Genomic DNA, 15,546 nt, shown 5'->3' on the forward strand with positions numbered 1-15,546 from the left:
AACTAACAGATAAACCCACTCCAACAGAAAAGTATTAGTTATGCATTTTACAGACTAGAAGTTTAAGTGTTTCATCATGCAGGATGATTCATTTGAAACTGCGTACAACTAATATAAAAAAGTATAAAAAATAATAATATAAGCGTTCACCTGTCTAAATAGTGTATAAATTTGTAAAGCATCTCGAGATACTGCTTAAGAATAACTAAGAAAAATGAGGCTAATCTTTGGAATATGGTAACAGGTAGTTTGGCGACATTTTGGTAAGGCGATAAAGGTTACTAGCTAGGACTTTAGCAATGTACATGGATTATTAGTGAGTCAAGAGTGTGCGCAATGCCATTTTTGTGCAATTCTGGGATCTTTTTTTAAGTGAAAATAGGTGTAAATGGATGATACCGTGTATGTGCAATTCTTAAAAACGCGGCAAGCAGTGGGCGATTCTGCACTTTGTTCCAATTTCGCACCTAATCTTCGTCATGATTAAGCACTTTTGTTCCATAAAAGTTTTAGCATAAGCGTAATTCGGCTAGCAGATTGTTAGAAAAAAATGTTGAGTATAAAAAAAAAGCCTTTACTTCGTGAAAACAAAATGGCGTCCAAACAAAACCTAGCAGGTTGCTGTAGCAGGGTTGGTCGCCAAATATTCGCCAAAAAATCGCCAAGTTACCATAATACAAAGATTAACCAAAAATGATTTATGGAGACATGAATACTAATTATTCCTCAACCTTTTAAAAAAATAAAATATAAATCAAATTACGTCAATATTTTCAAACTTGCCGTAGTTGCGCGAATGCATTCAAATTCATTCTGTATTGTTATTTTTTGACAGGATTCTCGTATGAAACACATGGCCGAGCTACAGCTGACCGTGGTAGCCGACGCGGATAGCAGGAGCTCTTTGACAGGCCAAATATCGCAGTGGGAAGAGAACTTGGAGAGGCTACACTGCGAACAGTTTAGACTCAGGTGCTATATGTCCTCGCTGCAGAACTCAGAACTGCCCAACCCCAAAGTTTGTTCATGTTTTATATTATTCTTTATCTAATATTATTCCATAATTAAACACCTAGAGTTTACTTTTGGTAAAAGTTATAGGGTTTTTTTTTTTTTTTTTTGTAATGTAAGAACATGACGTTAGTCAGTTTTTTCAATCTTTTCGGCGAGCCGTATATCAATATGCATATGCAATTACTAATATAATGTATAATTATGTTAGTAATTATACATTTATAAAGCTCTCGAATTGTATGGATATTCTGGTGATGACAAATAACGTTCGCATATATAGCTAATTTATTTGGTGGCATTGTCTGTTGTCTACTGTTAATATTTACTGTTGGTAGAAGTATTTTCTAAAAGGTCGTCGGTCAAAACTTATTCTGGAGATTACTAAACTTTGCAATAAAATTTTATTTTCAAAACGTATTAAATTGCATTAGCGTATTAAATAAAATAAAAATTTCATTCCAATCCCAAAGTAACAAATTATCATTATCGCAGCTTTTTTTAGCACAAATTGAATAGTTTTTAAAAGAAGAGAATAAAAATACAATTGCACTAGCAAATCCTAATTGAAATAAGAAGATTTCTTTTCGCTACTTATTTTATCACTGTACAGTGGTGAAACCATAAAGCTATCCGCCTTACTTCAGTTAAATAAAAGAGTTTTAGATAATTTGGTTCCTGGTGAAAAATACAGTTACTTCAATACCTGTCATAAAGCGTAAATTAAACCCCGAAGGCTGAACTTAAAATGCGGAAATATGTAAATTATTTTAAGAAGGCAAAAAAGTGGAGAATATTTGTTCTATATTTTGTAGCATTTTTTATTTAAATTAACCAGTTATTTATAATTTCAGCCTTTATTATAACTTCTTCTTTCCATTTCTTCACCAGAAATGTTAATGAGTTAGAAAGTATTTTAAGCTTAGGTTTCTGAACTGTAAAAAGAATGTATTTATGCCTCTCGAGACCGTGCTACTTTTAGTTCTGCCATTTCTGATGCGTTTGTAATTATTCGGCTCTGCATTATTTACTACTGATATTTAAATCGATACTCTGGTTAGAGTTTTATGAGCCAACTTAGATTTAAGAATAATAATGTATTCTATGACTACTAGTCCACGTTCTAAATTTCAATTTGACTGTGATATTAGTTTTATTCTTACAAGTTGTGGTTGATGCTGTAAGTACAAGAAAAGCATTGTTATTTTCAAAGGTTGTGTTGAAAGATCTTAAGTTTTACTAACGTTTATTTTATTTTAAATCTTTACTATCACTTCTTATTTTCTACTTCCGGCCAGAATTATAAGCATTAAAGTATTTATGCAAAGTTTGTCTGGCGAACGCCAAGTATTTAAGTTGTGGCTTTTTGCCAAGCGAGAGAGAGGAAGCAGTGAGTCGAAGCAGGCCGCTTACCTTAGAAGTTTTACGCAGTTGCTTGTTGCCTTCCAGGCCAGAGGTTTTAATCCTCTTGATAAATTTTAAACGTATTGTAGTGTTCACAGTTCTCTGTACTACATACGGCTTCCTGTTAATATAAGGCCAATCTTCCACGTTTATTATTTTAAAGTTAACTTAGAGTTTAGTTCTATTTTTATATTTTTACTTTAGACCCCAAGTAGCGGGTCTGTGTATTCCGAAGTACGGAAGTTATTGTAAATAGAGAAAAATAAAGGGTTTTGTATACCCTTCTTGTGTATCCTGTTTACTTCCCACAGTTTTGAACATAGCTTTAGTAAGCTCTCTCTTCCGAGTCAGGTCTTTGCATGTTCTCGAAGAAGGTAAGACGGAACATTGAACCTGATAGTTGCGCCCAACGAAGAAGAATAACCATGGCCGAGTTTCAAGAAGAACCTGTGCTGCCTGCAGAAACGGCTCAGAATCCAGAAATGCCAGCAGCCGCCCTGGAAGGATTTGGTTACATCGTCCAGACCATGCGCGCTTCGATGAAACCAGAAGCAACATTTAATGGAAACTCACCGGTAACCAGTTTTTTGGAAAAATTGGATGACCACTTCATGCTCTACCCCGTGCACGAGTTTCAAAAAGTTACCTTAGCTACCAGCGCTTTGAGGGGCCAAGCGCTTAACTGGTTCAAATGTATCGGCAGAAGTCTCTTGGGTCAAGCAGGAAGTCCCACCTATACTTACGAAAATTTCAAGACTGCCCTACTAAAAGCCTTCCCTGTTGTAAGGGATCGTGCGAAATTAGAAACGGAACTTTTTAGTATATATCAGCAAAAAATCGAAAATCTCTCAAGCTTTATTTTAAGAAAAATTCACGTCTTCAAACTCTTGTATGGAAACCGTCCGAATCCTGAAATAATTCAAGTGATTTTGCCGAGGTTACTGCCCCAAGTGCAAGACTTTATTTAATTAAGAAATCCGACTACACTGGAAAAGTTATTTGAGCTAGCAATCCAGTTTGAAAGTAGAAGAACGGCGGACGTTGAAAGAAGACGCCAATATCAACAGCGGAACCAATTTGGTGCGCCAAGACTACAGCAAACTCAAGCACACGGCTACGGAAGCAAAGCGAATCAGTGGGCAAGGAAACCCGAGCATTCAAAAACAGCCGGCGAACGTCGACAGTTCAATAGCAATCCAGGAAAAAAGTCTCAAGGCCAAGGGAAAAAGAAGGAAAGCACGGAAATGAAAAATAATTTAAACTAAAACGGATTTCTGCTGACGGGAGGGTGCGGAAATCCGAAGGCCAAGAAAACCCCTCTTCCTTCAAGTTAAATACAGTAATGGTGAAAAATTTGACTCTTCCGAAGATTGAAGTGTTGGTGAATAATATCCCAGCCACCGCACTCCTGGATACAGGCGCGCAGTGTTCCTGTGTGGCAGAAGAATTTTTTAGGAAGTATTTTCGGAAATACCGCATATATAATTCGGATAATACGACAGTGTTAGCGGCGCAAGGAGAAAAATGTAAGTGTATAGGTAAAGTGCCGCTGTATGTCCGTATCAAGGACGAACAAGTAAAGGTGATCTTTTTTATAGCAAAGAATCTGCAAGCACATATAATCTTAGGAATAGATTTTCTTTCAGAGGCACAAGCAACACTGGATTTTAATGAAGCGTCCCTTAAGCTGACAATGAAACCAGTTCGTGCAGAGAAGGCTGAACCGCCAATGTTAAATCTTGACCACCTGCCTAATGACGAGCAAGGAAGAATCCGACAAGTGGTAAGTGAATTTGCTTCGTTATTTAGTGATATTCTATGATTTACTCAGGTTACTAACCATAGTATTGACACCGGAGATTCAATGCCAGTTCGCCACAAAGCATACCGGTATGATAAGAATAAGGAAAAAATTATAGAATGGCATATCACCGATATGCTACGTAAAAAGATCATAACGCCCATCTCAAGTAGTTATGCTAGCCCGGTGGTTTTATGTAAGAAAAATAATGACTATCATTTGACACATCCAAAAAGGTGGAGATTCGCAATCGATTACCGTAAATTAAACTCCATAACTAAATATCCGGTATATCCGTTACCTATAATTGAAGAAATTCTAAGGAACATAACATCCACCAAATATATGACGACTTTAGACTTAACGACTGGTTATTTTCAAATAGGGGTTAGGCCTGAGGACGTGCCTAAGACTGCTTTTATAACCAAGTCTGGCACTTATGCATTTTTGCGTATGCCGTTTGGCCTTTCAGGGGCACCGGCAACATTTCAGCGATGTATGGACATTGTGTTAAGACCTGTTCTTGGAAAGTCCACATTTATCTATTTAGAAGATATCATTATTACTAGTGATAATCTCGACCAACATGTACAGGATTTAAGACAGGTGTTTTCTTTATTAAATGAGGCCGGTCTAAAAGTTAATGTCGAAAAGTGCAAATTTGCAGCCCCTGAATTAAAATATTTAGGTTACAAAATATCTCAGAAAGGAATAGAGACAGACGAATCAAAAATAATTGCTGTACAAAAGTATCCGACTCCAAACACGGCGAAGAAGCTCTCTTCTTTTCTAGGACTTTGTTCATATTATAGGTCCTTTATAAAAGATTTTGCAGCTATCGCTGAGCCATTGTTAAAATTAAAAAGGAAAAAGGCAAGATTCTCGTGGACGGCCGAAGCCAATAGTGCTTTCGAAAAATTAAAACAAGCATTAACGCAAGCCCCTGTGTTGAAATTTCCTGAAAAGGATGAGAATTTAGAGATTTCAGCGGATGCTTCGGATTATGCGGTAGGAGCGGTACTTTCGCAAAATCAGCATCCCGTGGCATTTTTTTAGCCGAACTTTAAATCAAACACAAAGAAACTATTCCGCGAGCGAGAGAGAGGCACCTGCAGTTCTGTTAGCAGTGCAAAAGTTCCGAGTCTATTTTGGAAAGGCGCCAATAACAGTGTACTCTGATCATGCGGCGGTAACTAGATTGTACTCAGGGGAAAACTTATCCCCAAGGTTAATAAGATGGGCACTCAAGCTACAAGAATATAATCTGGTAATCAAGCATACCCCCGGAAAGGAAAATATCGTAGCAGATGCCCTATCAAGAATTAAAATAGATGAACAAGGTAATACTGTAAAGGTGGCAATGCTCACAGCATGTACAATAAATTCCCGAGAAACTGTAATAACCGAACTGGGTAAAGATCCTGAGTTTGGAAGCATTTATGAGCATTTAAAGGATCCTGAAAATTTTAGCCACCAAGATATTGTGGCGATAAGAAATAGGGCGGCCCATTACGAACTAATAGATGGTCTATTATTTTATACAAAAACTACGAATTCCAACAACGAATTTCGACCTGTTATCCCAGCTAGTCTTAGATTAAATATCCTGCAGGAGCTCCATGACAGCCCTTTAGCTTCTCATGCTGGTATTCGGAAAACTATCCAACGCGTACGCGAGGCAGTCTATTTTCCTGAACTGCAAAAGTTAACAAGGGCGTATGTCCAGTCCTGCCCAACATGTCAGGCAGTTAATTATATTAATTTCCGCCCGGCCGGGTTTCTAAATAGTATTAAATCCGAATTTCCAAATGAAATAATTGGCAACGATTTATTGGGCCCTTTCCCAAAAAGTCAGTTAAATAAAAGTCGCTATCTCCTTGTTATGGTTGATCATTTTAGTAAATGGACCGAAATTGTTCCCTTAAAACGAGCCTCCGCGAAATTAGTTACTGATTCTATTTTAAATAAATATATTTTAAAATACGGGGCGCCCCTAAAAGTTATATCGGATAATGGTCCTCAATTTGTAAGTAATATATTTGAAGACATGTGCCAAAAACTGGGCATACCTCATTTAAAAATGGTCCCGTATCGGCCGTAATCAAATATAGCGGAATAGTCAATAGAAATATAGTGAAAATTATCCGTAGTTATGTTAAAAATTTTCATAAAAGCTGGGATAACTATGTCAATGAATTTGCTTTCGCCCTTAGGACCGCAAAACATGATACAACGGGCAAAACTCCTGCTGAGTTATTTTTAGGCAGAAAGATTATAACGCTGTTAGATAAATTATTTTATGTGCAACTAAGAGCCCCAGAATTTAAAATGGGTGATATAGAAAAACTAATTAAGGAAGCAAAGAAGAATACTGAAGTAGCACAGAGAAAACAAAAACTATATTACGACTTGAAACGACGGGGAGTAACTTATAAAGTAGGGGATGAAGTTTTAAAAATTAAGCATTCACTTTCTTCAGCACCAGAAGATAAAACTGCCAAATTTTTTCCACGATTTGAAGGACCATATGTTATAGAGAAAATAACTCACGCTGTAGTAGTGTTAAAGGCTAGAAATGATGAAACCTGCTCCGCAAACATTGATCAAATCAAACCCTACTATGATCGTAATAAAATGAAAATTTTTAAAGATCTTTTGCAGGATCCGGCACGGCAGACACCGCAGGCACAAGCTCCAGAGGTGGAAAAACGACAAGTACAAGGGCAAGCCATTAAGAGGCAGGAGCAAGTGAAAAGAAAGTTTCCCCGCGGAAAAATTGAAGGTAGCAAGAAAAAGAAGCCGTTCCACCGTCCAGAAAAGAGAGTTCACGAACACCCGCAGAATGAAGAAGGGAGAAGGACGACGTATGCAAAGAGAACCAGGAGAAATGACGGCAACTATAACCCGGCTCTAAAACGGAAGATCTACTCATCCGACAGGACTCTCCGCAGCAAATTTCGCCGAACTGCGGAAGGGCCACCAGCGACGGAGGAAAAGTTACAAGGAAAATTTGAACGGCCAGCAACGAGGTCCAAGCAGGAACACGAAAGAAGTTTCCCGGTTCCGTCAAGACCAGCTGCCATCAAACGACCAAGACCACAGGTATTCAAGGGTGACAGAACTGGAGAAAAAAGAAAGCATCTAGAGGAAGGAACTGAAGGGCGAGCCCGTACAAGAAGGAGGATAAATCAAACAACTATCTGCACTACCTTTAAGGACTGGGCCCAGAAAGGAATGATAAAGATAAGTAAAATTTTATGTTACTTTACAAACTTAAGTTAATCTTTCATTCTTACTGCAAGTGGCAGATTTCAAGAAGTTTTACCTCATGCGAGGTCTACCTTTATCGCCAAAAGGGCGAGAAATGAGTTGTTACCGATTTTGGTATTATGTTTTTCAATTACTCGCGCGTAAAACTAGATGTATAATAGCGTTGTGTAAAGACTTAAATATTGTAAAAAGTTATTGTATAAATATTATTTTAAACATTCTGGCAAGAAAGAAGTTTTAGTCTGAAAGACTTTTTGAAATGTATTATTTCAATGTAGAAAGAATTGGCACTTGCTTTGAAAAGAATAGAAGTTAACAATGTACTACTAATGTATGTTTTCAAATGTATAAAATTAACGGCATGTTAATATGTTCTTATATACAATGTGAACTGTTATTTTAAATGTTAAGAAATACCGTGATATGGTAAAAGTGAAAGTAATGTTAAATTTTTTTTTTATTCGTGTGACTGTAAAAAGACTAAATCGTGGTGAATATGTGTTAAAGGTTGAATGATGTAGTTAGGCTCTCTGACGCTACACTTAGTTAGCCACTTTCAGAATAGTACCTCAGGGTTTAGAGTTGAAATTAGGGTGTGTTACGAGGTCTTGGTATGTTGAATTTTAACACGTTAGTGTTTTGATTGTAGGAGGAAGTGTTGAACACATAGACATAAACACATTCGTGTTTGGTGTTCTTTTACAACACATGTCAGAGAGCACGGGGAGAGATAACTAAAATAGTTATGAATGAAATAAGAATGTTAAGAGAAATATAATTATACATGTTACTTGCCATTTCATTGTGTAACATTTCATTAAACTAGTTTTCCTTCCAGATCTCTGGAAGGAACCAGATTTGAATAAAAGCTCCTCTTTAGATGCAGTACAGATGAAAAAATTGTGTCCTGGGAGCTGCTATTGTAAAAACAAATTTCTTTCTTTTAAATTTCTAGTTTCTAGCGAAAGATGTTTGTAAAAGATTGGCCTCGCGTTAGATTCTAGAGCTAAAAGTTTTCAACAAGGTCGTTTTAGACCTCAGTTTCAAACTAATTAACTCTGGCGGGAAGTATGTAAGGATCTTAAGTTTTACTAACGTTTATTTTATTTTAAATCTTTACTATCACTTCTTATTTTCTACTTCTGGCCAGAATTATAAGCATTAATGTATTTATGCAAAGTTTGTCTGGCGAACGCCAAGTATTTAAGTTGTGGCTTTTTGCCAAGCGAGAGAGAGGAAGCAGTGAGTCGAAGCAGGCCGCTTACCTTAGAAGTTTTACGCAGTTGCTTGTTGCCTTCCAGGCCAGAGGTTTTAATCCTCTTGATAAATTTTAAACGTATTGTAGTGTTCACAGTTCTCTGTACTACATACGGCTTCCTGTTAATATAAGGCCAATCTTCCACGTTTATTATTTTAAAGTTAACTTAGAGTTTAGTTCTATTTTTATATTTTTACGTTAGACCCCAAGTAGCGGGTCTGTGTATTCCGAAGTACGGAAGTTATTGTAAATAGAGAAAAATAAAGGGTTTTGTATACCCTTCTTGTGTATCCTGTTTACTTCCCACAGTTTTGAACATAGCTTTAGTAAGCTCTCTCTTCCGAGTCAGGTCTTTGCATGTTCTCGAAGAAGGTAAGACGGAACATTGAACCTGATAGTGTTTAAATAAAAAAGATTATTATAAAACCTTTCCATGTTCATTTCAGACATAGCGATAATTCACTTTGTGTCTGTTGGGAGTTTGAATCTAGTTTATACCTCCAAAGCAAATAAAACTCTATCGTTTTTATCCAAGCGTTTCGTTGCTTTTGCTTTTTATGTACAATTGTGTTCTTTGATATATCAACATACGTAAGTTTCAATATGTTAGTTTTTGAGAAGTTATTTTTTAGTTTTGTAATGTATACTGTAAAAGTGATTTTTCTGGTTTGTTTCGCAGAGCCTCCTGACTCATGTATCGAAGGGTACGAAGAGCACTCTGAACAAACTGGGAGTTTTCACCGTGTCTTCCTTCCACGCCTTCATTTGCGCTCGAAGTCCTTCCCTCCTAACGAACCTCTTATCTGGTAGAGGTGCCACCAAGCGGAGACCGCGGCTACCCCTCTCCAGATCCAACAGCAGCAAGTGAGTTACTTCCTAATTCATCTGAAGATCTATCTTACAATGATTTCTTGCAATATTAGGCTTTTACGACTGAAAGTATTCAGGGTTGTTACTATAAAATATTATATTAACTGTCAAGAATTGCAAGATATCTTAATTCAAAAAACACTAATTCGAATCACACATAACATCAAGATACATGAACACTACAAATCAGGTTTCTAAACTGCCAAGTTTATTCAAGTCTAACACACATTCAACTGGCGGATGCCAGATCCAAGAACAAGAAGTGTATATACATCATGAAAGATTTACGCCCTCTTTGGCGATTAAAATATATTTCCACATAAAATTTCTTACACACTGGGCCCGGCTGAACTAATAATTGTAAAGGTCTCTTTATAATGCCTTTTTCAGTCTTTATTTCACAACTGCGAATTAGTCCATCTCTACCGGTAAATATTTTGAGAACCTTTCCTAATCTCCACTTGTTACGTGGTAAATGTTCATCCTGTAAAATCACGACATCGTTCACACTTAAGTCGTGTTTTGCACGGTGATTGTTCACACAATTTGCAGATTTCATATTCAACAAATAATCTTTATAAAAGATTTTCCAAAAGTTATTTAACAATTTTTCACGATATAGATGCGCTTTTAAAAGAATTTCTTTAGTACTGCACACTTCATGAGTGTATTTGACAGGAGGAAAATTAGCAAGTTTCTGCCCTAGCAGAAAATGAGCAGGTGACAGAACTTGGGGCTCATTATCTTGGACTTAAGTCAAGGGTCGACGATTTATCACCGCTTCAATTTCAGTCAGTACAGTTTCCAATTCTTCAGGTAGCAGTGATGTTCTACCAAGAATTTTTCTTAATATTGTTTTGACGGATCGAACAAGTCTCTCGTAAAATCTGCCCCACCAGGCTCCTCTTTCAATGATATACCTCCATTGAATGCCCTTTGCTGCATAATAATTCTTTACATCGGAATGGCTTAATACCTGCCACATCTTTTTGAGCTCTGCATCAGCTGCCTTGAATGTACGCGCGTTATCTGAGTATATTAGAGAGCACAACCCTCTTCTTGATATGAATCGACGAAAAGCAAGTAGGAAAGATTTAGTTGTGAGATCTTTTGTTAGTTCAAGATGAATGCCTCTAGTTACTGCGCAGGTAAATAATAGGATATCTTAATTTTTCACTCTCATCTTCGTATCTTCGTATCTTCATTTTTCACGAAAAGTGGACCTGCATAATCTAGTCCTATAACATCAAAAGGGTTTGCTTTTTCAATTCTAGGTGGAGGTAATGGTGCTATGACTTGTCGCATTGGTCGGCCGTTATAACGCTGACACAGTACACAGTTTCTTATAACTCGTTTCCCATTTTGTCTGGATCTAATTATCCAGTACTTTTCACGGAGGAACATGAGAGTACTAGCTACACCTGTATGAAGAGCTCGTTCATGTGCATCACGTACCAGAAGATCTGTAAAATGAGTTTTTGAAGGAATAATTATAGGATGCTTTTCATGAAAACTTAAAGTTGATTTTTGTAGTCTTCCTCCTACTAACAAACCTCTTTCCTCACTTAGAAAAGGATTTAGTTCATAAATGTTTGAGTGTTTTGAAATCAACTGTGCCGACTTTAAACTATTAATTTCATCAGAAAAATGTTCATATTGAACTTCTTTTATCAAATATAATTCTGCGGCAAAAGGTTCTTCTGCTATCAAGGGTCCGGTTTTCTTGTCAGTTTTATTTTTCAGATTGTGAATAAATCTAAATATCCATGCAGTTACTCTAATAGCTCTAATTAATTTACTATAATTTTCAAGATTCAACAGAGAATTAGATTTTTCTGCAAAAGACGGCAATATTGTCGTATTATTTATACACCTTTTCCGCTCTAATTCAGCATCAGAAAACTCCGTTGTCACGATACATTTACTAGGCCAAGCACTCACTGATTCAACTAACCAGTCTGGCCCAGACTGCCATAATCTTGAAGACAACAAATATTCGGCTGAACATCCTCAAGATAAAATATTCGCTGGATTGGACTTCCCATTACAATGTCTCCAGTTATTTGGGCAAATTAATGATTGTATTTCAGATACTCGATTTTTTACAAACATTGAAAACATAAACAAAATTTTACAAACATAGAAAACATCTACGTAGATCGAACAGTTCAACATCTCAAAAATATCTGGATTTTCTAACTCTATTTTCTTTATATGCTTTTTTATAGTGCACGCCAGAATGAAAGGGCTACATGATACACCGAAAGGAACGCGAGTCATTCTATAATGTTTCAAATTGTAATTATTATCAAAGTATAAAAACCGTAATACATCTCTATCAATTTCAGAGATTCCAATCTGGAGAAAGGCCTTTTCAATGTCTGCTGAGAACGCATGTTTGTATTGTCTGAACCGCAATATCAAGTCCAAAACAGAAGGATTCAAATTTGGGCCAGGCATCAAACAATTGTTCAGAGATACACCATTACACTTCGAAGATGCGTCAAACACGATACGGACTTTATTTTTTGATACATTTCTTCTTACAACTGGAGCATGTGGCATGTAATACACTTTACTACTATCACAACTTTCAATTTCGCACTCTTCAATTATTTCATTTTTTAACTGTTCGTTTATTATGTTCGTTTATCATAATTCGCCCTAAGCCATTCATCACTTTTTAAATTATTAATCAAAGATACTAGTCGTCGCTTGGAATTTTCTAAATTATTACCCAAGTTTGCATGATGTGATTTCCATAACAAACGAGCTACATATCTACCATTAGTAAAATGCAATTCTTTTTCAAAATTCTCAATGACTGATTTATCGTCAGGATTCTCGTTCTCCTCTAAACCCAAATGGTCTAGACTCCAAAACCTTCGCAAACAGTCATTAACTGAATTATTATCTTCCTTCAAGCAATGAGAAGCACCAGTTGTAAAAATACAGGCACTAGACTGATCACCTTCTAAAGATCTAACTAAGGACCAACCAAATATAGAAGACACCGCAAATAATTTATTAGTTACTCTTTTCTTTTCGCCTGTTTGCACTTCCCAACATGAATCAGATCCTAACAATATTTTTATTTCAGCTGCTTCACCACTATCGGCTAATTTTAGATTTTCTGATTTTAATATTTCTAAAATGTTTTTGGAGGGAATTTTTATGATCGCTCCAGAAATTCTTTCTGTAACAAGAGCTTCAACAGTGATTGAGCCATTAGGGAAATGCATAATTTTGAGGGTAATTTGAACAACATTATATTCTATTAGTCTACCTTGGCTATACCCAAATGAATAAATATATAACCTTTCTTTCCTTAAAGTCCTTAATTTTAGTTCTTTAGCCAAATCAGATCTAATAAATGACCTCTGTGATCCACCATCAATTAAGATTTTTACTATTTGGCTTCTAGTATTATCTGTAGCTGAAGTGTAAACAGTGCAAGTTTGTAAATATACACCTTTATCAACAGTTTCAGAAACAGTCTCAGAGTTAAAAGACAGGGATGCAACTACATTCTGCTTAGAATCTGATACTGTAACTACTTTCTGTTTAACATCTGAAACTGCTTCCATTTCAGGAAGAATATTTTTACAAAATAGCTTATTATGATTTAAACCATTACACAACTCACAAGGCTGAAGTTTCATTTTACATCTGGAAGCTACATGACCTCTCTTAAAACAACTGTAACTACGTCCATGGTATTTTAATATCGCTCTTTTTTGCTCATTAGTTTTCTCACATTTTCCTACATCATGTGTATTTTGATTACAACAGAAACAATACGGCTTAGTCACTGTAGCTAACGCCGAAGCAGTAGGAACGCTTGCCTCTTTTAAGTAATTATTTTTATTCTGCTTAACACCGTAATTTGTGTCTCTTTTCTTTGAGTTTATTATTAAATTAGAAGCTTCCCGACTCTCAACTTCCAATCTAATGAATTCGAGAAGTTCTGTTAGGCTATATTGCTGTTTAGAGTTTCTTTTTCTATTAAACTCCAAATTCATATCGTCTGGTAAAAGTTTTAAAATAACGGGTCCTAAAAGGGTTCCGTAAGCTTCCGACACAATACCCAATGAATTTAAGCTTCTTATATTGATTTCACAAGAATCGTATAGTGTTCTTAGTGCTTTCACATTGGACGAACTTTTAACCGGTTCAAGATTCAAGAGTTTATTCGTGTGCGAAGATATTACCAAATCTGTTCGTTCAAATCTTTCTTTAATTAAACTTATAGAAGCGTCATAATTTTCATTAGATAGTGCAAACCCGGATACTTCACTTAAAGCAGGTCCTGCGAGTAAGGATTTAAGATAGGTAAACTTCTCGACCTTTGTTAACTCATTATTATTACCAATAGCATTTTCAGAGGAATTATAAAATTCCAAAAATAAACTAGGATCACCATAATATTTAGGAATTGAAATTTTAGGTAATCGAATGTTAGTTTTGTTTTCGACCTTTACGGCAGCAGTATGGTTACCAGGCGATTCACTTTCAATGCTCACTATCTGAGAATTTAAATTAAGTTTCGTTTTAGCCCTAAAAATACATAAACTTATTTTTTCATCATACTCTAACACAGTATTACATTCTTTCTCAATTTCAGACTCATCCCCTTTAAAACAATCCAATATTTTTTCATTAATTTCTTTTAACGCAGACTGTTTAGAAGCAAGTGAAAACACATTTTCTTCTACCATATTCTTATCCCAAATGTCTTTTTTAATTTCAGGTTCTACAACATTTATTATTCTAGAAATAGCTTGCCTCAGGATTTTTCTAGCAGATTTCAATTTAATAATATCGTCTGCCATAATAACAACAAAAGTAATTTTTATTCTCTTACCTGGTGCAGGCTTCAAATGGTATAATCCAAATTTGGTAACTCACTTTCCTGGTGAAACACATTCATACGTATTCCGAACGTTACTCTTGCCACGTTCAGTGCAAGGGAATAATTTTTCAGTAACACGAAAAACACCACATTCTAAATCAAAAAAAAAAAAAAATTTGTTTGTGCGCAACTGTTCGGCGCCAAAAGTATAAAATATTATATTAACTGTCAAGAATTGCAAGATATCTTAGTTCAAAAAACACTAATTCGAATCACACATAACATCAAGATACATGAACACTACAAATCAGGTTTCTAAACTACCAAGTTTATTCAAGTCTAACACACATTCAACTGGCGGATGCCAGATCCAAGAACAAGAAGTATATATACATCATGAAAGATTTACGCCCTCTTTGGCGATTAAAATATATTTCCACATAAAATTTCTTACAGTTACTGTTTTCGTGTATTATGAATGATTACTGAAAACCTAATGTTATTGGTATACGTTATTACGTTATTTGGGTTTATTTATAATTATTTTTTATATTATATTTATGTTCGTTACGATGGGAAACATTTGAAGAATTTTATTCTGTAATGCTATTTGGTCTGTCAAAAACATATTTAGCTTCATCATCAAAGGGGTTATTTCTTTATCTTTTTTATCCTTTGCCCATATATTGTTGCGTGAAATATCATTGCACCTGTGTATCGGTAATGAAGTAAGGGTTACCTAATTAGGATGATCCAAAACATAAAGTGTCAGAAGCAACAGTAACATATAAAAGCATAATAAATTTATAAACTTATTTCAATAAGCTGCTGATGGCTTTGCTTTTGAAGGGTGCCATCGTGAAATCAAGCCTTCGATTCTGATTCGAACCTAGAAGTAACTGTTCAAGGACGAGCATGTTACCAAAGATATTAAAAATGTATCATTTTTCTGTTTAATTATCTGAACTTGAATGTCGCTATGAACACAGATTTGATCACAGTTTGTGCTAATGCCCATTTACAAATAATTATTGCTAGGCAAAGTTGTGTTATCTGCTTTTGTTATTTTGCCATTTTTAC

At 35.7% G+C, this 15,546-nt stretch overlaps 1 protein-coding gene across 7 annotated transcripts in view; it reads left to right on the forward strand.

Annotated features, from left to right (window-relative positions):
- The window catches only part of LOC118195621 (protein still life, isoform SIF type 1-like), a 749,226-nt gene that overhangs the window by 657,022 nt on the left and 76,658 nt on the right, over positions 1 to 15,546 (forward strand). For all 7 annotated transcript variants that reach the window (XM_085813741.1, XM_085813746.1, XM_085813743.1 and 4 more), the window contains 2 exons: positions 836 to 1,018; positions 9,424 to 9,608. In XM_085813741.1, the coding sequence (XP_085669867.1) occupies positions 836 to 1,018; positions 9,424 to 9,608 (368 nt within the window). The remainder of the gene's footprint in view (positions 1 to 835; positions 1,019 to 9,423; positions 9,609 to 15,546) is intronic.

This window comes from Stegodyphus dumicola, chromosome 3, assembly GCF_044657685.1.
Source record: "Stegodyphus dumicola isolate Sdum_Otavi_A_Nest chromosome 3, ASM4465768v1".
NCBI lineage: Eukaryota > Metazoa > Arthropoda > Arachnida > Araneae > Eresidae > Stegodyphus > Stegodyphus dumicola.